Source organism: Chaetura pelagica, unplaced genomic scaffold (assembly GCF_000747805.2).
Source record: "Chaetura pelagica isolate M959 unplaced genomic scaffold, ChaPel_1.0 scaffold3, whole genome shotgun sequence".
NCBI classification, from domain to species: Eukaryota; Metazoa; Chordata; class Aves; order Apodiformes; family Apodidae; genus Chaetura; species Chaetura pelagica.
Window position 1 is genome coordinate 8,224,038 of NW_009952974.1, and position 23,474 is coordinate 8,247,511.

A 23,474-nucleotide genomic window follows, 5' to 3' on the forward strand; every position below is an offset into this window, starting at 1 on the left:
GGCAGGCGGTGCCCCCGGGCGCCACGTTATCATGCGGGCAGCAGCAGCAATCTGTTGCCCATCGAAGGGACTTCAGGGATGTAAACGCTGCTGCTCCTGGGGTACGGCCCGAGTTACATAGGGAGGAGGAGGAGGCGAAGGCAAAGCGCTGGCAGGGATGCGAGAAGGAGGAGAAATGTTTAATCCGTGTCAGGAAAGGTGAAGCAGAGTTAAGTGGAAAAGGAGCCATAATAAAAATCAAGAGTGCTGTTTTTAGCATACATCTGACTTGAGTATCATTTTCAGAACACATGTATGTGACACAGCTGGTTGCTTGTAAATAGTTGACAAATCGGGATGTGCGGTGATGTCATCGCTTAAAGTTGTGTTTGTTTCCAGTACGCTGTAGAAAACCAGAAAAAACAACAAGGATTGAGACTGACTGTTACAACAAGGTTTTATGCAAATGTTTTTGGAAGCTGTATACAGCTGAAATGGTACTAGGCAAGATGAGAAATTAGATTTATATTAGTCTTTAAACTTTCACCCACTGTGAGTGCAATGTGTACTACCTGCCTTAGATACAAGGGAGTACACCTGGAAGAAGATTCTGCTGAGAAGATCACTTTTTTTTGAGCTTCTGTTATAGAATCAAGGAAAGAAAAAATCTGTGATTGTGAAGAAATCTGGAATTTGGCTTGCAAATGCATTGCTTCTGAATCAGTTAACGTGACTTTGAGCAATGAGTTTTTACCTATAGCTTAATATGTAGTCGTGTTCCGTCAGCTGTTATGTCCTGTGAGGGAAACAAATTTGATATGTCGTTAAGAAAATGAGAAGTTAGAACATACTTCAGAATTAACATTAAATAATATCAGAATATAAATTAGTTTGTAAACTTTCTTAGAAGTGATTCAGTCTTGGCAGGCATTATGGAGTGTGTACTAATAGTAGCTACAATTATCTCCTAACATCTGGGATGATGGGAAAGGACAGGTAGTTAGGATACCTTGAGTGATGGAAAACTGGCGTTACGAGTAATTGCTGGAGTTGGTGGCAGGGGGATGGTTCCACAACAGTTGTGTGCTTACTCACCACTTACTCAGATTTCAGAAAAGCTCATGACTTTGGATATAGAATAAAATTAAAGTTTATTTTGTGGGTTTCTGTTGTGGTGAAGAAACTTAGGTTTACGGAGCTGAGCATGTTATAGAAGCAAAACAGTAATGGAGCTCTGGACTTGCACTTCTGAGACAGCTTGCATTCATGGCACACTTAATCTTTAGCTTTGGTGAACAGATTATTGAGAACTGATGGTGATTTTTTTTTTTTTTTCTCTTTTCATATAAAATATATAGGAAAATAGACTCCCCCCACAGATCGTTGTTCAGGTTTCTTTCATTGGGTGTTGGCTGACTTCACCTGCAGTGAGTTTTTGTTCTTTTCTTGGTGAAACAATGTTTTTCTGCAATACTCAGTTCCTCAGCAAATTTACCTTCATAGCTCTTTACTATCCTTAGTGAACTGGGCATTGCTGTAGTGGCAGCAAAAACCCCTCAAATTAATGTTTTTAGTTGCTGTTAATAAAATTGTTAACCCATCTGCTATGTGGAAATTCTCAGCAGGACATTTGGGAATGTTTATACAGAGCTTAGTATGTAGTCTCAGGTGGAGAAACAGAGTTAGCAAAGATGAAATTATTTGCATGAAGTCTCTCAGTGTACAAATTGCAAAGCGTGGAGTAAATTGCTGTCACCTGAGTCTAGCTTGATACTCTCCACAAATAGGGCAGTTTAGTAGCCAGTGTTTTCTATGTATGTTGAAGCCAATTTTCATTAATTTTTTTTTGCTAACTCAAAAAGTTGTCAACCCAGGATAACCTGCTTTCCTTGAGGGATCGCATCATGGAGTGTTAATGCTAAATAAAAATAGTGCACTGTAGTGTGAAACTCATGTATCTCATGAAAAGAGACAGTAATTTAAGGCTCTGTTTCAAGTTGGTTTCAAAATACATGCTGAGACATGCCAAGTATAAACACAGTAGATATTGGTTTATACCTATAGGTATATATACATTTCTGCATAATGCATTTATATAATTTCATCCCTCTGTTACCTGAGGAAAAATGTTTTCATCCTTCAAAGTCAACATTTAAGTCAGCATTTAAGTGATGTGAAAGTAGTAACCAACAACTGAATGGTAATGCAGAGTTCTCAAAGTGGGTAACTCTTGCCAATATTACAGTTACCTAACAGTAACAGTGTTATGAACAGATATTAGACATGGGTTCTTAAAAAAAAATTCTGCGTTCAGGTCAGTTTTAAGATGCTCTGAGTATACTTCCACTGCATTATTAATAAACTCAGACTTTTCCCTTTTGAGGCCAGGACAGTTGAAAGAAAATGGCTATAATGAAGGTTGTTTTTTTTTAAATACTATCCTATGACCAAGAATTTTTAGCTGAGGTTTTTCAATTATGGACATCCACAAGCAGAGAAGCTACATAACTTTTTTCTTTTTGTAAGCCATCATCAGTGACCACATTGATATAATTTATGAGTGTATGTCATCCAAGTTCAATGAGTGTATGTGCACCAAAATGCAAGTTTATTACAATTTTAACTGGCCTGCTGTTTCCTGGTATGGAGCTATTTGATACATGTACTCACTTCCTCAAAGCTTCACTTTAAGCAGGGACTGTTAACTCCTCTTTGCAGACAGAAGGAAATATCAAAATAACTTCTGTTGACTTTGGAAGGAAGGGAGGCAAGGTTTACTGTGAACTGTTTGCTTATTTTGGGGGGGGTTTATGTATGTATATATATGTAAGTGTGTGTTTATATAGGGGGAAAAAACAACACCTAAGTGTGTAATCAAAACTAGCCTTTTGCACTTTGCAGCCCAGAGGGGAAAAATTCTCAACTGTACCATGTTGTATGCCTTTGGCAGGGAACTGACAAAGCTCACAGAGATCTGTTTCTTTAATATCCTTGTAGGAAGTGGGGAAGGGAATGCAAGTCCCCTGGGTGGCCAGCTGGCCAAAAGTGAATTGGGTTGTAACTCTAAAGCCCGCTTGTGAAGCGGTTGTCATTCTGTTGCAGCCTGTGTTAATACAGCTGCTGACTATTGTGGTCCTGTCTCACCTGATGTCTTCTGGATCATTTCCATATGGAAAGTGGGTAAAAATGTAGCGACTTTTCTTTTGACTTGGTGGAATTCTACCCCAAGCTGTTGGCACTGAGAAACTCTTGACTTCTTTCTCTTTAAAGTTTCCAAGAAGATAAACACATCTTCCTTTGCTCTTGTACTTATTTGAGATGAGGTTCAGAATGGTCTCTGTTCAATTACCTCAGGTACTAAAAAAAACCAAACAAACCCAAAGACGCTCTTTGGGCAGCTTTAGTTTAAAGAGTGATTTGGCGTAAATGTCTTCTGGAGTCTGGGTGAGCGTTAGAAGCAATCAGCTCTTCCAAGACCTCTTTTTCTGTTATGCCAAGACAACTGTTTCTGGGATGCAGTGTGAATCCTCAGAGAAGTGAACAGGGTTAAAAACAACATTTTTGTTAGCCTATCAGTTTACTGAAAGGCTTCACAAATGGCTGTTCTGGCAGTACTGAGAAAGCAGCATCAAGTTGGTAAGCAGCAGCAGCAGCTTCCCCACTGCTCCTTATGTTAACGTTGACATTGAAAAAAATGTCTATCAAATCATGGCCACAGATCATTTCACAGATCTGTTTTAAAACACTACACTACAAATGATTGAGTGGATGCAATTAGTGGGCATTGTTCTCTGGGAGGAGAATAATAAGACTTAACTCCTAAACTGAATGTGAAGCAGCCTGTCTCAAGTGGAATTCGGGCAAACCTGAGATCCTCCGTGACTTTCCCAGTCACGCCAACTGCTCTTGCAGAATAAACAGGAAAACTGTCCAGAGCAGACTGCTCTTTACCTTTTTGCTTAGATCATCGTAGCTATGTCAAAATCTTCTAAAATAGTGATAAAGGGAAATTACAGCATTTTGAATTATTGATTAGCTTTAAGTTGCTTAAACTGATTATTAAAATATTTTACTCTTCCATGTAGTTTTGAGAAACTTGGAAACTACTTTTAGTGTTATTGATACTTGGGCAAGACATGGCAAGTACCAGGGATTATATGGTACAAGCAAACCAAATAAACATTCTTTGAGTTAATCTTCAATGATGCTTTGTCCTTTTGCAAGTCATTGAGGTAACATTTCTTTTGTGTGTTCTACGGTTTCTAAATTTGTACTGGTATTCTACCTTTCCCCTTCTTTCTATTTCCTTCTATAGGAAAGAGACCTTCTGGAGTTATCTTCATAGTCAGAAAGTGGGAGTTTGTTCTGCGGTCACTTCTTGCTGAGCAGCACCAGGTTAGAAATGCGTATTTGTTTTATTTGTAAATGCTACAAGTTATCTTAATTAAGGTTTAAAATTTTTGCTAAAGCAGTTTTAAGGTTTACAAAAGCATTATTTCATAAACAGGATTTATGGCTGAAATAATATTTGGGCACAGTGGATTAACAAAAATTAAAATTTGTTTTAATTTGGATCACTAACATAAATTCTTCAGATGTTTATACAGAGTAAACAAATATATTTAGGTCTAAAATGTACTATGACCATTAAATACCTTCAGTTACAAATAGGAAAAGAAAGTATTAGTTGCAAAACTCTAACCAGAGTCAAGCCATGGAGTTAGTGAAGTAATTTGCAGTGCATGTGGAACTGGTTTGTGGAGATTTTCTCTCTGTCTTGAAAATCTGAACATCTTAAGTTTAGTGGCTAGTCTGTGACAAGTGGGAGATATTGCATTGCTCCATTTATTTAAAACAATGAGATTTCATTGTTCCAAAACCTGGAAAATTATGCTGATAAGTAGTCAGTTTGGATAGCTAATCAGTCTAATCCAACTTTAATGCAACAAAATATAATTCTATAAATTATGTACTATTCTGCTAGGCTAGAAATGGGAATAAATTATGTAAATACACTATTAATGAACTAGAAATAACTTGCTTTTCACTTGCTAAAGTAAATAAGTACAGGATTTATTTTTCAATATTATTTCTTAAATGCACATGGGTAATACACTTCATCAGCTTCTGGAAGTTGCTATAGTTGGAGAGGCCAGTTTTATGGTTGCTAGTTGTAGAGACTAAGAGTTTCTTAAATGTGCAACCACGATTGATCACAGTAAAAGTTTTAGTAGTTTAATCTACTTCTCAGCTACTCTTCAGCCCTCGTTAATGTTATGAAAGATGAATAATTGTGGGTTTCAATGGATGAGTATCTACAGAGGGGTAAAATGAAACGTGGTTGCGTTAATTTGTACTTGAGTGTTTTATTGAAGCCATTTGCCATGTGCTTACATAATACCTTTAAACAGCAACTTAACCTTTCCATGGATATCTTACTACTTGATTTGGAATTTGTTGTACTTAAGGGTAGAAAAGTATATGCACTTTGTGTGCAGCATTTGCCTGTAATAAAGAAGCTTGGTTTCAATGACTGAAAATAAAAGGATCACCATTAACCCTTTAACAAATTCCTTTTAAATTGATATAATGCCAAGGTAGCTGTAAGAAAATACTTATTGTTAGTTAAGGCTGTAGTTGTTAGGTTTGAATGTGGTACAAGGGAATGAATCAAATGAAGCTAATAGCTTGCTAAAGCAAGTATTATTTATCTGTATTATTATGTGTGTCTTAAATATTGTTGTTTGAAATTGGAGAAATTCCATACGTCATTAACGTAGAAGTTAGATAATCTTGTCCAGTGGTAGGTTCAAATACTACCTCTGTGTGCATTAACAAGAAGCTTAAAATACTTAATTTAAACTTTAAAAAGCCTGGAATAAAGCTTGTTAGTATCTAGCTAGTAAACATACTAGCACATTTCAGAAGAAATAATGAGATTACATTCACCTTCAACATAAAGACTTCTTTAATATACAAAGCAAAATTATTTCAGTTTTTTGGCATAAATAATTTTTAAGAAGCAATCGCGAGCTGATGCCGTCACAGAGGCTACTGGCTGTCAGGACAAATGAAAGCAAAACAAAAGATGTTATACAAGGCTGTCAGGAGTTGGGGAGAAGAAGAACAGTTTCCCACAGAAGGTTCTTGAATTAGTATTGTTAATGCAGTCTGTTGAGATTATATATATATAATTCTCTTATGTTTAATGTAACATGTATTTGGAGGATGACTATATTTTGGAAATGTAATTTCTTGCTGTTCTCAGTTGGTCTTCTATCACCTGGATGGGCTCTGTTGTGTTGTATTAAAACTTGGGAAATTAAGAGGATCATTTCTGATGCTTTACTTTGTGTCTTCAATTTCACAAGCAAAATAAACCAGTAAAATTTACTAATTTTTGTAAGCCTTGGAAACTGATTGATTTGCTAAAAGCAGCTGTTTAAAAAAGTAATACTCAGTAGTTTTAATGTTATCACTGTTTTATTGTATAAAGGTATGAAGTTGAAAAAGCCAAGTAAGCAAGATAAAAGTCTGTTACAGCTGACACAGAACCCTTATGTAGATGTCTATAATTAAATAGTAGATTGCTTTTCAGCAATAGAAAGTGAATAAGCTGCAGGGAAATAATCAGTGTAATTTTTTTGTTTGGGCACCTTAACAGTTCTTATTCCTGGACATCACTCCTTTGAAAATTGCAAGATAGAAAAGCTTGCTTTTTTTTTTTTTGCCTTTTTTTTTTTTTTTTTTTCTCTTAATTAACTAACTAGTTAGTTGCAGTGATTGGAATTATCCTGGACTAAAGCAATGGCACATGCAACACTGGAAATGTGTATTAAATGACTGTACTGTCACTAGTGTTCTAACTATATGCACATTAAATGTTTACCTTACAGTATTTCTTTTAGTATAATGAGTTCATTAAAAAAAAGCTTTTGATGCTAATTCAGAGATCCATAATCTGCTCAGTGTCTTTCACATGGAGTTTTGATGATAACCGACAAGCTGTAAGTTAATTAGCGCAGAACTTACTAATGAGGATGTTAAAATCCTTACTTTCACATTTTTATTGATGCCTTCTGAACAAATCATAGTAAACCCGATTGTATATCTAATAAGTTTAAACAGTTCCTGGATGTAGGTGCTGTTCTTAAGCAGCAACAAAAATCCCTCAATTAATTGAATCATAGGAAAGTTTTGAAAAGTTTGATGTGAGTGCTGTTCTTCAGAAATGGGGATAACCCAAAACCAAAGCAATAAAAAAAGGTCTGTTAATTAGCATGGAAGACAGCTTCTTGAATTAATATGTGGTGTTAATTAACAGGAAGTCTGATGTTGTGTTGTAATTACCAGCAATATTTTTGACATACTGAGTGACTGAAGGTGAATTATATAGATAGCAATTCAGTAAACAAGTCAGAGTTTGGGAACATTTTTCCTTTGTTTCTGTTTTTCTAGAAATATGGATAGACTACTTCGACTTGGAGGAGGGATGCCGGGGCTGGGACAGGGTAGTATATTGCTTGTCGATATGTTTTGTTTAATATTAATTAATTCTGGAATATTATTTTTATTGTATTAAAAAACATCATTAAAAAAACAGTTTGTGATAGTAATCTCTGACTCCATAGAGATGCTGTATAAGTGTATGCAAATGACTGGCACAGCCTGACTGGGCTTTTTGTCAATATGAACCCTTGTGTTGACACTGAGTTTACAGAATGTTTATAAGCCTTTTGTTTGGTGTCTGAATGTTTTTGAGTTTGGATTGAAAAGCAATTAAAATAAAGATTAAAATGTAACAATCAATTTCCAATAGTATGGATTTTCAGAACATGAAGATTGTTCTAAAAGTCTGAGCATGTGCACTTGCTCCTTTATGAATGATGTGTTTCAGTATTTCAATCCCATTGTGATGGGCATTATAAGATACTGAAGTATATATAAATTTCAAGATATATTAGTTGACTTTATCACTTGCAGGTAAGGTAGTTCTAATTATCTCTGTGTGTTCTGTCAGGCCTTCTCTTGTTTACTGTTGTCCTCACTTCTGTAACTCTACTCAGCAAAAAGGCCTCACTGCCAGCTCTCCTGTTCCACTGTAAGACCTACGTACCCTGTATGGCTTCTCCTACCACTAAAGCAAGTCCTAATGCTTTTTACCTTGGCCAACTGGTGCACCCAGCAGTCTTCAAAAATAAAACCAAGCTGATCTTACTACATTGTGCTGACTACTGTGGATACAGGAAAAAAATAAATTAGGAACTTCTTGGTCTGATGCTTCTAGGAAGAATTATTTCCTTAAGGAAGGGGCTCCACTGTAATTTCCTTCAAAGTCTTGGCTGGCTGCAGGAGTTGGCCTTTCTCTGGTTTTCTCATCTGCCTCCAGGGCTCTGTTCTAAATCGAGAATCTAGAGTCATGTACTTCTGAAAGAATTGGTTCTGTTTGTCTTGTGTTTCATGATGTTTGTCTGGGTTTGTTTCTGTGATGATTGAAATTGCTAAACCAAAGCTTCTTTTGGTTGTCTGTAGTGTGTTTGTGTACAGTATAGCTAGGAAACGAGTGGTTTAATACTGAAGAATTTGGTGAAATACTCTAATCTGACTTACAGCCTAAAGATATTTTGTCAAACTGCAACTTTTGGCGCATAATTTTTTTCTGCTTTATAGCTAAAATTCTATTCACGCTCTCCTAGTGAATCTTCAAGCAGCCCTTGGTTATTTTTAGTTTTACTTTCTTAAACAGTTACTTCTCTTGTTCCTCTGAGCTGCCAGCCTGCTTCATGACTCTTCATTTTTTTAACATCTGCGCAGTCTAATCACTCAAGCTTTCACTTCTTAGTCCTCTCTGAACTTGACGCATATCAAAGCTGTTTTTCAAGTTTATGGTTAACTCTCTCTGCTGCTTCTGAATTTCTCAGCTTTAACTTAAAGCTTGCTTGAAAATTGTGGCTGACAATAGAACGTAACATTCAGAGTAGCTCACTGAACTCCTGTGCCAGCTTTGGCTTGCAAACCTGCTCTGTGTTTGTTTAAATAAGGAATTGTTTCTTAAATGAATTGATGTATATGTGTTGGAGAAAAAAAAGTGGAAAACTGAATTGCTCTTTATGTAAGTTGCTGCTTGCACTGGATGTCTTGACTACTTTTGTAGTGTTTTGGTTTATTGAATCAGCAGAAAGGCTTTTCAGAAAGAATAATTTTATGTCTTTAAAATTAAGTGTTTCAGTGGACCTTCAAAAATCACTTATGTTCTGAATATTGATTGATGGATAATTGAGACTGTGAGACAATCCAGAGTGAATCAGATGGCTTTGATGTGGAAGAGAGACATCAGGTGTTTCTTGGACATACTTTGTCCATTTGCTTGCTCTAGAGTGTTGTGAACAACTGTGCAAAGCTTTTTGTTTTTCTTATTGGAGTGTCATAGTTGTTCTGTCTTTGGAGGTTTTGCTTTTATGGTTGAACATAATAAAAATATCTTAGTGGATCATTCTTGCTAATATAAGAATAATCTGTGTGTATATAGAAAAAGAGAAGCATTCAGCAAAGCCAAGTACAAGGTCCTGCACATGGGTTGGGGCATTCCCAAGCACAAATACAGGCTGGGCAGAAAATTGATTGAGAATCACCCTGAAGGGAAGGGCTTGGGGCTCTTGGTTGATGAAGAGCTTAATGTGAGCCAGCAATGTGCATTTGCAGCCCAGAAAGCCAACTGTATCCTGGGCTGCCTCAGAAGATGTGTGGCCAGCAGGTCGAGGGAGGTGATTCTACCCCTCTACTCCAGTCTAGAGGAAGGCAATGAAAAAGATCAGATGGCTGGAGCACCTTTCCTGTGAAGATAAACTGAGAACTGGTGTTGTTCAGCCTGGAGAAGAGAAGGCTTCAGGGAGACCTTACAGCAGCCTTCCAGTACCTGAAGGGGGCTTACAAAAAAGCTGTGGAGGGACTTCACAAGAGCATGGCATGGTAGGATGAAGGGTGATGGTTTCAAACTGAAAAAGGGTGGATTTAAACTACATTTTAGGAATAAATTCTTCCCTATAAGAGTGGTGAGACACTGGCACAGGTTGCCCAGAGAAGCTGTGGCTGCCCCCTCCTTGGAAGTGTTGAAGGCCAGGTTGGATGGGGCTTTGAGCAACCTGGTCTAGTGGGAGGTGTCAAGTTGGAATTAGATGATCTTTAAGACCCCTTCCAGCCCAAACCATTCTGTCATTGTCTAAGTAATTTTATAACACAATTTGGGGGATTTTTTTTTTTTTCTTGTAGCTTGGCTTTTGCTTAGCAAGAGTGCTGCATCATGTAAGGTCTACTAACAGTCTACTAACAAATGTTGAAGTAACAGCAAATTGTTGGTCAGCACAGTTTCTGTTAGGTCTCTGCCAGTTCCTTCTCACTGACTTGCCTTAGTTTCCTCAACAGCAGTTACCATGTTCAGTTTTGAATCTGATACACTAAATAAGACCTTTGCAACACCAGTTCCTGCAGAAATTGTCTTACATGCCAGGTATTGTAGGCAATTTTATGCACAAGAAGAATGAGTGACTTAATTTTTTTTAAAGATGTGGGGGAACAATTAAAGTTAGAAAGTGTTTTGTTGTCACAAGCACAATGCTTATTAATTTCCTTTCTGTAGTTCATGGGAATTCAGATTTTGGCAGTGCACTTGTTTTCCTTCTCTTCCATGGCCTCCTCTTCAGCTGACTCTTGTCATGTTGGGTTTGGTTTTTTATCTTCCCTTTCCTGGTTCACTCTTTTCAATCTCTTCCTGTTCAACCCCCTGGAATACTGCCTATCAAAGAATTTCACTAGTGATGTAATACTTAGCTTTGCAGTGTACATTTGCTGCAGACAAACAGGCTTTGTGGGGTATGTAAAAGCATTCTACTTATGTAGCAGGCAGTTATTTAAAGCAACACTTTTCTTCATTTTGTAAGCTGAACTATTGTTTGCTGGTGAAATCAGTTCCACATATGCCTCTATTAGGTAATCACACTGGATACCAAGTGACGAAATTAGGTGTGTTTTTAGCAGAGCTCTCTCCCCAGCACTTTATAAGAACAATAATCCAAGCTATACAGGTTATTGTCTGTGCTAACATATTCTGTTTTTCTAAATCCAGATGTGATCAGAAGCTGTGAAATAACTCATGACACTTTTAAAAAATGCTGTTGAAATAACTTTTTATTACTTAATGAGTTTTAAAAAATATTAATTTATATTGCTCTGTCAGTGCAGACAACTGTTCTAGTGCAATAAATGGAAAATAAATCTTATTCTGTATTTCTGAATGAACATATTTGCTAGCAGAGGGAAAGGGAAAAAATCCAAATGAGAATGGAGGGAGACACTGAGAAGTGACCTGTATCTTACAAGGAGTGTTTACACCTTGACTTGGAATATAGAAAATACAAGTGCAGATAGCTATTTTATTTGAATAATGGACTTGCCAATTAGCCATCAAGTGCTTCCATCTGTGAAATAGTTGATCAGATGGGTTAGCTGGGATGTTTCCAGATTAGGGCATTGTAAATGGCACGTGAGAACTGTCACTTTGATTATGAGATTTCAAGCATTGCACTGCTTGATGCTGTGGAACCTTTTTCCCTCATATTATCATAGTTTTTTAGAACATGCTGATCCCATTTAGTAAATCTGTGGCACTGTGGGAACTTGGGAGACCTGCCACTGATCTAAAGTTCTGTTTCATCTGCTGATCTAGCCAGGATGGCTATTAGAAAAGAGCACTACTGGCTCAGTATTCTGCAGGGCTTCGGATTAAGAGTTGGTAATCTGTCAGGCAAAGGAGGGTCAGATTCAGTGTAGATCATTCCTAATTAACAATTAAATGCAAGTTGCCTTGAGTAACTTCATTAAACTGATGTGTCTCTTGAAGTATTTTCTAGCTGGCTAATCTGTATCCTAAGATTCCTTCTGTGAAAAAAAAAACAAACCACACAACCCAAAACAAAAACAACAAGCAATAACAAACAATGTCAAAACCAAAATAAAGCCAAACACAACCCTCCCCCCATCCCTCCTCCCAAAACCAAAAACAACCCCAAAAACCCAACCAGAAAATCCCCAGCACCTTAAATATTTTACTAAAAATAGTTTTGGTTAATCGATTCTTGAAACAGGTTGGGGTTTAGTTTGAGTGCAAATGTGTTGTCTTTAAAGTAATGAAGTGCTTTTTCCTTTGGAAAGCCATAGAGTGTTTTGGTGTCTTGTTATCTGTTGCACCTGCATGACTTTTCCCTTCCTGTGACTCCACATTTCTCCTTTATGTGGTTTGAATTGTGGCAATACACTATTATCTGCTGTTCTGAGACATTTTCCAAGGAAGTTTTCAAGTACTAAGAATGTTAGTATTTCTAGAATTCCAGTATACTGCCCAGTAGATGACATGGTGTTCAATTTGGGTGGCTTATTCCAATTCTACTTTTTTTCCCCCCAGACACTGTCAACCTTTTAAGGAAGAAAAAATTTCTCAGCACAAACCATTTTTTAATTAATTGTTAATATCTAACATCGACTCCCATAAAAAATTCAAAATATTGAATTGATTGCCTGTGTTATCTCTAGTAGAAGGTTCCCAGTGTCGGTTTATATATGCAATATACATTCTTTTAAGGAGAAAATAACACCTTAGACATAGTAAACTCTGCTGGTTTATTTCATTGTCTGGGATGACTATTTTACTGCATTGGTTAGTGTTTTAATACAGAGCTATTTAACTGAAAACTTCATATCAAAATTAGGATACCAGTGTGTGCTTACAGTAGAGAAGGTGAGAATTCCATGGGTACTGTGGGTTCTTTTGAAAGTTTTTGGGGATTGCTAAAGGCTGGGTATAGTTTTTCTACATTTGAAACAGAGTTGAGTGATTACAATGTAATTTATATGCAAAAGTGCTAATGTGTGAGGCAGAGAGAAACATGCTAGAATTGGTTTAGGAGCAGTCATATGATTGTACTTATAACACAGTGTGTGCTTTGTGATGTAATATCTGCCTAAAAGTATGATGGGCTGCACCACAGCAATGCCCTACATATTAATCACAAATATCAAACTAAAAATAACACATCTGTTGGACTGTGCCTGAGCATTATCAGTTTCCTCTGATCTACTATTTTCCTGTAAACTCTGGAGACCATTTTTAGCTGCCTCCTCTTGGCCTCAGATCTTAAACTTCCTTATTTCTAATAATTAGGCAATTAATTTCTCTCTCTTCAATTTAATTGCCAGTGTAGTCCAGCCGACTTTCCCCAGAAGAGACAAAGGAGCCTGGACAAGGAAATGAGTGTAGCCGTAATGAGAGAGAGAGTGGGGAAAGACTAAGCTAGAACAGACATCTTTGTGCCGTTTGCATTACACCTGTTCACTTAATGTTCCTTTCTGTAAGCAGGGAACAGCCAGCCCCCTTACAGTGATTGATATAATGTATTTATCTTAAAAATTCTTTCTCCTTTCTGAAATCTCATGCTATTGAGTATTAAGGTGCAATACTATAATGCAGCACCTTTGAACAAAGGCTTCTGTTTTCTTCCTGCAATGTAGAAAAAGTCGTCTTCACTTTTCCCTGGAAGTTTGAAGTGTTGTTCATATATTAATAGTGGTGTAGTTTGGGGTTTTTTCTGTTTGTTTTTAGAAGACGTTACAAACAACTACCTTCCTCGGTATGACCACTGAGTCTCCCAGTTCACCTGCTTGTCTCCAGAGGACCAGCTCTTCACAACAGAGAGCATTTAGGCATATAGAACCCAGTGCATTCTTTTACTTATCAAGTAAATCCCTTTTAACTGCTCTGCTATACAAGTATACTTGCTTTCTTGGCAGAACTGTGTCTAGAATAATGTAATTAAAAATCTGCATTAGAGCAACAAATCTGGAGGCAGACAAAATCTACAAATTCTGACTACCTGCCTTGAGGCTCTCATTTCTAAATCCCAATGCCTTCTGTAATGGTGATAAGAATAGATAGAATGTTAGTCCTTGTTTTATTCTGGAGTGAGACTGACCTTTGCATTTTCTGGATTTTCTTTTTTCCCAGCAGCTTGATGTTGTGAAAAGTAATAGTTAATTTTCAAAAACATGTCCAACTTACTGAGGATTTGTTTTGTGTCCATGATCTAATGACTTTTTGCTAACCACAATGTCATGGAATGATTGAATGATTTGGGTTGGAAGGAACCTTTAAAGATCACCCACATTGTCCTTATACTTGTGAATAAGGAATATTAACTGCAGTGAGCCAGCGTATTTTTCCTTGTTTTTTTGTGTGTCTCAATAAATTTGTTGGTTGTACGGGATAAAGAGAGGATATGTTAGAACCAGGAAATATTTCACCTAAACAGCCATTTTTTGTGACAGTTGTGTTGGGAAAATTGCAGAAAGTCTGACTTGCAAATTGCATCACAGGTGATACAAGTAAATACCTTTAAATAATTAATACATGTTAATATTGGGTAATATTTCTTTCTAATAAAATTAGACTAACTTGAATGACTTTCTGTAAAGTACATAGTAGTACAACTGAATTATCTGACTTCAAAAGAAATTCAGCTATATCAAATCAATCAATATAAAATAAATTGGGCAAATCCTGGTATTTTTTTCTTAGTAAACTTTAAGCTTTAGTCTGAGAGAATATTTTCAGTGGTAATGTTGGGAAACAGAAGTGCAGTTTTTTGTAAAAGACGTAATTTTTTTACAATTTTGGGCAAATACATGAGCAAAACACATTCCATTCTACAGGGATATGGGAAATTCTTAATGTGACAATGTTGCTGGATTACTATACCTCTTCCATGAAACTTCTATTAGTCCAAGAGAGCTTACTTATAGGTCACTGATAGAAATGTAAGGTAAACTTTGGTGGCTTCCTTTCCTTTTTTCTTTCATTAACTAAAATTCTGGCCAGGTTCTCTGAGGAGCGTCTCAGTGAACTAGAGATAGTTTTTGTTTAAAGCTCTGCTTAATTAAAAAAAACAAACCACAGAAACAAAAAACCCAAACAAGCACAAAAGGTAAGTACTGGACTTGGCTCTGCACTGAAGGTGTTTGCAAATTAGTGATCCCAACACATTAAACCAACTGTTCAAAGTTATGCCATGTTCTGTGCTCTGTAATTTTGAGTTTTGAAGAGGAGGGGAGATGGGAAATGGTATATATTTCAAGTCCATCCTATTGCTGTTTATGATGTTGTGTTCTAAATGTGAACCTGGATAAACTTTTTTTAGGACACAAGATTTTGTAAAACATATTAAGGCAGTTTTTTAATCTAGCCTGTTAAGGTTTTTTTGCAGGTATTTATAATTTAACATAGCAAATGATGCCATAAGATTTCCCTAGTATCCCTACTCCATTTTGGTGTCTGTGAGACTGTGTATGAGACTAAACATATTACTGCAATTTTTATTTCATCTGACATATGGTGTAACAAGACAATGTGATCCTTTCAGAGGATTCAGAAAATCTAGGCTGTTTGTTGAGACTTATGGTATTTTGTGGTCTGTTATGTATGCTTGATTATAATTGGTATAAAAATGGGCCTAAACATAAAAACTGTTTAGACATAATGCTAGCTTCAAAATGCAATCCTGTTGATGTGGAACTAACTGCAAAATTGTGTATGTACTAGCTTGAAAACTGCAATGAAATTTCAAATTGCTACTAATTAGTGTGATTCACATGGCAAAGTAATATATATTTTTTTCTGAACTATGATTTTTAATTTATGAATGTGTTCATTTTCTCTGACATGACTGATCATGATCTTAACTTACTGTACTGCAGAAAATGCAATACATGGCTTCTGGTGCTTGTCATGACAGTGTTGCCAGAACCACTGGGATCCTGAAAAATGGATTACTCCCTTTGCCACTTCCACTGGTAGAATATGAGTTATTTTCTTTAGGAGTACTGTCTCAGTATAGGAAATACTACTTCAAAATCACAATTTTGTTTAGATTTTTAGACTTAGCTATATGTAAAACTAAGAAATAATTTATTCTGTATGTCAGTATATCATCAGGTTATACCCACTTACTGTCAAAAGGGTAAGTATAGAAGAGCAGTGGTGCTCTGGTGAGCTTTTAAGTTCTTTTTATTATCACAAACACCTTTGCCTCCTTTGCACATTTACTTGAGTTTGTGTCCTCTCTGCAGGTACTATTTTGTAATGCTTTTTTTCTCATACCAAGCTCTGCCAACCATTTGATTTCCCTCCACAAAACAGCAGTTTTAAGCTCACTTTAAGTGTCTGATCTTTCCATGCATCCTTTAATATGATAAATTATTATTTTACAATTACTGTAATTGCATTTGTATCCCCGTTGCCCTCCTCCTGTTCTACCCACATTATAAATGTTATGATTATCTGAAACACTTATTTTGGAAGAGGTAGAGAAGGGAAGTGGAGAAAAAGGTGAGGGGTAAATACCTTTTGAAATTCAAAAGTAATGCAAGTTTTTTCTGTCTTGGTTTATTTTTTTAGTTAATCTTTCTCAATTGTCTTGAGGTGTAACAGCTGAAAATATGTACTGAAAGGGTTAAGTCGGCATGAAAGAATTCATTTCCACTTTAATGACCTAGCCTTGCTGGGTTAGGACGATGGGGAACATGCTTCTGACTTGTACTCCTATTGCCAATTAACACCTTCTATAACAGGTTGCCTCAGCTAGTCATTGAAGCAGAGGCAGCAGAAATAGTTTACATGCAGCTTGTTTTTCACACTAGTTGTTTAATACTCACAAAATTAAACTATTAAAAGGTTCTTTCTTACCTTACTGGGAAGGAAATAAACACTATAGCGGTCAGTGTTCGCTTGTATGTTCTGTCTTAATGTTTAAATTGTTCCAACTGCAAAAATAAAAGTAGTAATTATCATAGCAGTTACCTTTTACACAGAAATACGTTGGTTTTGGTGCAGTGAAGCTCTACATTTGCTCTACAGCACTGTAGTTTTGCCTTTTTTTATTACAGTTGCCCCAGCAAAACTGAGTTTCTTTGTTGAAACAGTTACGATTGTATTTCAAAATCATCTTTTGTGCTATTAGTGTGACACCAGAGCAGTGGTTAAGATCCATTTAAACATTAGAAAGTGTCTCCATTTGTGGAATATTTCTCAGTTCCTTGTGTAATTAATAGAGTACACTTTCTGTACCTCTTTCAATAAATGTAAAATAGTACAAATACAGAGCAGTGCTCTAAAATGACACTTCAGTTCACATTTAATCAGCGGGTATTTTAATAACATAATAAAATTGGTTAAATAATTGATACCAGTTCACACTAAGAGAAAGGTGGAGTAATATACCTAAAAGTGTTAACAAATTTGCTAAAAGGCCTGGTAGATAACACTTTAAGGCGTTAGTTTTTATCCTGTTAGAATGGCAAATGCCTTTAACACTTCGTCAACAAGGGCTGCCTAAGTAAAGGGCTGCTTGGATCATCTCCTTAACTGTTTGAAACAAAAATAGTATCATGCGTAATTTAATATTACAATGTAATCTTTTGTTCATAACTTGAAAATTACTCTGTTTGCATTACAAGTTTTACTGAAAAGTATTACGGAAATAAAAAGCATTTTAAGAGTGCTAACTATTTTTATTGAAATAGTAACTATTACTATTGTATTTGGGATTCTGCCATTCTACACAAAACCAGTTTTGTTGGGTTTTACAAGCTGGCTGGCTGTCAGGCACCTCATTTCACTGACTGACACCATGTATAGTTAATTCAAAGGAAACATTCATTTTCAGTTAGTAGCACAATAACAGCCTCTCTCTCTCTTTTTTTTTTAAATAGTTTTTGAATTTTAGAAATTGCTGTATTCAGTTTATATAGGAATGCTTGGGAGAAAATGTTCAATATTCCTTGCAGCTTACAAATCCCAGTTTTCTCCAGTTCCCCAATAAATGATCCAGTGAAGCTGTGGGTGGGAAAATGAAGGCAATATTTGCTGCTCTGCAGTAAGATGGACAGTCTTAGAAAGCTCCATGCAGTGGGAGAACCATCTGACCTTCTGTAACAAAAAAATACCAGCAGGTATTTTTTATTGCAAATACAAATGCTTACTTGTTTGGGTTTTTGACACTAGTTATTTTAGTTTGGTACTCTGCTTCATAAGGATGGTGCTCCTTTGTTTAAGTTGGCAGGCAGTGAAGTTTATGAGCAGTGATAATAGCACATGCAGTGAATGAATACTTTGCCTCTATGTAGAGATTAACTCAGTCTTTTTTCCTCTTTGCTTCATTAAAGAAATGTATAAGCTTCCGTGGAAGACTAGTAGAAACAGGCCAAAGACATCTCAAAACTTGTAACCCGTAGCTAGCTCCCTCATACTGTGTAACTAGCACACAGGAGCTGTGGCTGTCACTCAAAGGCTGTGTTAGATTATCAGCCTTTTATGGAAAATGAAATAATTGGAGGTGGAAGTAAATTGGTTTCAGTTTCCAAATGTTACTGTTTGTTTTTTTCATTTGGCATTGTCTAAAGCCAAGTAAACTTCTTGGAAGACCCAAGATCTTTTAGGTTGGTTATATCTATTAAATCCTAGAAAGTTTCAGGTTAAAAATTGTATAAGTTTTGGGTTTATAATTTCCTGTAGAAAGACAAATGTATGCCTATAGTATTTTATGTGCCATTTTGTCTTTGATAGAAGAATAATGTTGTGAATATAGAAAAACAGGTTTTGACCTGTGCATCCTTTCCTTCTCAAAATTCCTGATTGTATTTATAAGAATAATTTCAGAACTCTTGAGTGGTTCATTCTAATTTAAATTCAAACAAAGGAAAGAATATTAACATGAAAATTAATCCATGTAGTTAATATAGTGCAATGAGTTGTTTCCTTTTCTCGTAAATTAGCTAGTAATTATCTCTGAGGAGAACACAGCAAACTGAAAGAGGATAGTGAAATCTTCACAGAACAGTGACCAAGGAAATACATACTAAATGCTGTATTTTATAAGAAGACTGAGAATTAATAAACCTGCATTGTATTTGCATTGTATACTGCCATTAGCTAATTTTTAAGAGTTCAGGTAAAGTGACTGGACTGCTTGACAAAAGTGGAAACTAATTCTTAATTTTTTAGTATCTCAAGTATGTGCTTAAAATGAAAGAGAAGTTTGCAGTTAGTATCTCCTAAGTAAGTCCTAAGACTTAATGTAGACATTTGTATATATGTATTTAAACTTGCAGTTAGTGTGCAAAATCATTCACAGTCAATAGTATGTCTTTAAAAGAAAAAAAGATGCTAAGCAAGTTGATTTATGCCAATGAAGCATTCCTTTATAAGTTAGCAATGATGCTTACACTGAAAATGAACTATGGGCTATGGACCCAGGCAGGAGAACTTTAACGACAGTAGTTTCTGTTTTCAAAACTTCTGGTAGAATTCCTAAAGGATTGATAAAGTATAATATTAAATAGCCCCTCTGGTCCATCACCAAGGTTATCAAGCATTTGAAAGCTCCAGGGAGTACAGAAATAATAAAAGAAGGAAATATTAGGAATAAGTACAGTAGGTTAACACTCTGCTTTAGTTCCTACCTTTGCTTAAACTGAAGATTATTTAGTTGCCTTGTTACAGAAACAAAATGTAATAATGTTTGTCTCTTCCCTGTAAGTGTTGAATCCACTGACTGATTTTAAATAGATTTTAAAATGGGAAAAGTTATGAAGAATAATTAAACTCTTACAAGTTGTGAACACAGGTGTCTACATGTAGGGCGCAGAAATGTGATTAGTGCCTCAGCTGCAGGAAAGGTGTCAGTGTGATCTGCCATCTTAACAGACATTTGAGATTCTGTAGAGGAGAGCCTATTCAAGAGCCATAGTCTGTGGAATAACTTCATTTCAAGCTCCTGACTTTTGAGAAGCTAGTCTCAATCAAATATCAATATTAGCCTTCCTGAAAACACAGAACTACTTATGCTATTTTGGGGAAGTTGTTTTTTTTTATGCTGTTCTTTATTTTAAAAAATACTGAATGGTGCAAAGGAGTGCTTGCTTAAAGAGAAATATTAAAGTCTGGGACAAATGTAGATTATGTATGGTGATCACAGCATGGATATTATGTTTCTTCCTAAAGCAGAAGGATACTGCATTAGTACTTTTACTCTCACTTCAAACTCTCTGGTCTAGAAGTGGTAGAAAATTGGAAGAAAGCTTTACTTGTGAAGAAAGGGATTGTTATCAAACTAATTAATTTATTTTTTTTAATTAAAACCCAACTTACCTGTGCTTTATCCATAGCAGTGATTAAGTGGCAATATGAGTCTTTGTGCTTTCCAAAGTATTAAGACTTTTAAGTGAAAAGATGATAATTTAGAAGAGACTTAAAGGAGGAGAGATGCAGTAAAGAAAGTAAACTTATAAGTGATTGGTGTGGCCTGTGCATCGGGTTCTGTGAAATGTTTTGAACAGCTGCTTGTGGAGTTTCTCATTGTAAGTGTTAAGAGGAACACTTCTTCAACGGAGAGTCTCTCTTGGGCTAGGCGTAGTCAGGGAAATACTTGGTAAAGAGGTGGAATTGAATAATAATAAACCCTTGGCAAGAATATTATAGAAGGTGAAAACTTAATTGCTGATGGAAAGGCCAAAGTGACAGAAGAATTAGCAGAGAGGAGTAAAAAGTAAAGGAAAGCAAACATGAAGAGGTGATGGTCAGCAGTATCAAAGTTGGAAATAAAGGTTTGAAAGTGTTAGAAAGCAGTTTTGGTTGACACAGAGCTATCCATGTATGTGAGTTTCAAAATATGAAGGTTGGATTCAATATAAAAAGATTGGGTCTGGAGCTAATGGAGAAGTAATTCATTTGCATTGGGGAAAAAAACCCCAAACAAACAAAAAAACCCCAATACAAACAAAAAAAACCCTAAAACCACAACCACATTTTAGTGTTGTGTTTAAAGCATTCTGAAGAAGAGATGATTTTGTGTGTGTGTAAAAGTGAAAGTATGTGATAAGGACAATTACTCTACAAATTTGGTAAGCTGATTACTTAAGTTCCTGGTTTTATCTTCAGGAGGTGGTGGCTTCTATCAGTCATGTCTTCTGTTTGATGTCATGTGGAATAATTTTGTACTTAGGTTTTTTTCTACTGTAAGTGAAAAACAGTAATTTACTCAAACTTTATTTTTTGCCCAATTTTGCTTATAACTGTGTAACAAAGTAATAAATCTACAAATTGTTTGTGTAAAGGCATCATTTTTTCTTTAACTTAATGTGGAGTATGGGGTGTTCTTTTTTTGCTGTACTCCATAATTGCTCTGTTGCCCTTTTAAGCTTATATCATTTACTGCAGAAGTAACCTTTTGTCTTTTCAGTGGAAATTTGTTGTACACAATTTGATAATAAAGTCATGAATGTACTGTTGATTGCCTGCAATAAGGTACTTTGATAAGGAATTCTATATGTAAGAGCAGTATGTCTCCTGCTGCTTGAGAAAGGGACATTTAAACTGCTGCCTCCTGTGTTTTTCATTTTCAACAGTACACGGAATGTGTTTCAACCAATCATTCACACCTGGGACAGTTGTGCTAATTTTTGAGTTAACTACTCATAAGGCGAAGAGCAAAGTATTTTGTTCACAGCTTTTCCACCTAGGGATCGGAGGTCCATTTTTTCTCTCACTGTACTAGTGCATCTGCAAAATACTCCCATAGCCTTTATCTGCAAGTCCGCTTTAGCTGAAAGCTGATGAAGCAAAGGGAAATTGCTGTTTGTGTTGGTGCCAGTTAATCATGCTAGCCCAGCAGCATTTACATTCACACCACTGTAAGAAACACATAGTTAATTGGAGAACTGGCCGTATTTTACAGCTGACGAAGGTTAGCATTGCAGCAGGGCTGACTAATGGAAACTTGTCTGACTCTTAGCCTGTATGTCTTGCAGCAGGTTTGTACCCAGTGCAACACTTGCCAGTTTTTTATTTGTCTGATTCTGGTAAGATTGCTTTTCAGATTGGTATTGCTTTGTGGGGGGAGACAAGGGGTCGTGGCTAGGTGACTTGTGTTATGAAATAGGTTAATGAGAGAAGGTGATGTAGAGAGGTGTTTGGGGTTTGAATATGCTGCTTTTTGAGTTGTTTGTAAGAATGGCATCTAACACACAGTCACAATTACGTATGCATTTTCCTGTAATTTTTGTGACATGGAAAACAAAAAAAATGTTTTGAAAAATGCCTAATAACAGTGGTGGAGAAAATAATTATTTTTTCTTTTCATAGGGGCCACCAACAGATGCTCCTGCAGTCGATACAGCAGAACAGGTTTATATCTCTTCCCTTGCACTGCTGAAAGTAAGTGTTCTGTGTGTATTGCATCTATCTGTAATGCTGGAGACAGAGTACCTGGCACCTATCCAGAGTTTATGGACTTGTGCTCTTTAGGTGCTGGTCAGACCAGTTTTTAAAAGAAGTTAATACTCTTTGGAACACACGAAGGAAGAAAGATACTTTTTTTTTTTTTCTTAATTTTTACTATTTTATAGTTCCTTACAGTTTCCAGAAGTGCTACAAGTTGTAAATTATATATAGATCAGCAAAAACCAAAAGAACTATCCCAAGTCAAACTTGAACCTTCTGTTAAATGTAGTGTCATTTGGTCTTTATTCCAGATGTTGAAGCATGGTCGTGCTGGTGTGCCTATGGAAGTTATGGGTCTGATGCTCGGGGAATTTGTTGATGATTACACTGTGAGAGTGATTGATGTTTTTGCAATGCCACAGTCAGGAACGGTGAGTTCTTTGCAGCTAGACCTTGATAATTTTGTTTGCTTGTTTTTTTTTTTACCTTATGGTAAATATTTTTAAAAGCTTTTTCTGCTTTACGTCATTTATGAACTCTTAATGTCTAACCTACTAGGTATAACTTGAGTATGTCTAATGGATTTAAAGTAAGAAAACCCCAAAACTTTAAAAATTTCTTTGTAGCAAAGACTAGTATGTAATTCTGCATATCAATATATGGAAATGTTGCATCTTTATGTACATGTAAATATGTTGGTATAATATCTCTTAGAAGATTTATAAATTGATAACTTTAAGAACTCATATTCTATGAGCCAGAAGAAAGATTAAAAATGTAAAAGGCTTGATTAGAAATGTGTCATGCCCTTAACTTTGGTGATACTACACATATAATTCCAAGTGGCTCTCTTTGACAGATTTTAGTGGCATATCTCTTAGATTATATTTTTGCAATGTAAAAAAAAATGTATGCTAATTTTTAGTAAAAATGTTCACGCTCTAAAGAGATATTGGCTCATCATAACTTTAGAATGGGTATAATGGGAATTTATTATGTTTTTCCTGTGTAGCTTGAATGAAATACTGTTTTTAAAAGAAGCACATACACCTCTGTTACTCAGAGCTGCGTATCAATGAAATTTTCAAATTATTTTGCCCTGAGTTGATTCTACTCATGTACGTAGTATAAGCAGAATCTGCAAAAAGCCAGTACGTGATATTTATCTTGAATAAAA

The 23,474-nt window shown here is 35.9% G+C and overlaps 1 protein-coding gene across 1 annotated transcript in view; it reads left to right on the forward strand.

Moving 5' to 3' along the window:
* The first annotated feature begins 31 nt into the window (after positions 1-31).
* The window catches only part of PSMD14 (proteasome (prosome, macropain) 26S subunit, non-ATPase, 14), a 46,785-nt gene continuing 23,342 nt past the window's right edge, over positions 32-23,474 (forward strand). Inside the window, exons 1-4 of the mRNA XM_009996286.1 lie at positions 32-101; positions 4,295-4,374; positions 22,220-22,291; positions 22,609-22,728. Of these exons, the coding sequence (XP_009994588.1) occupies positions 32-101; positions 4,295-4,374; positions 22,220-22,291; positions 22,609-22,728 (342 nt within the window). The remainder of the gene's footprint in view (positions 102-4,294; positions 4,375-22,219; positions 22,292-22,608; positions 22,729-23,474) is intronic.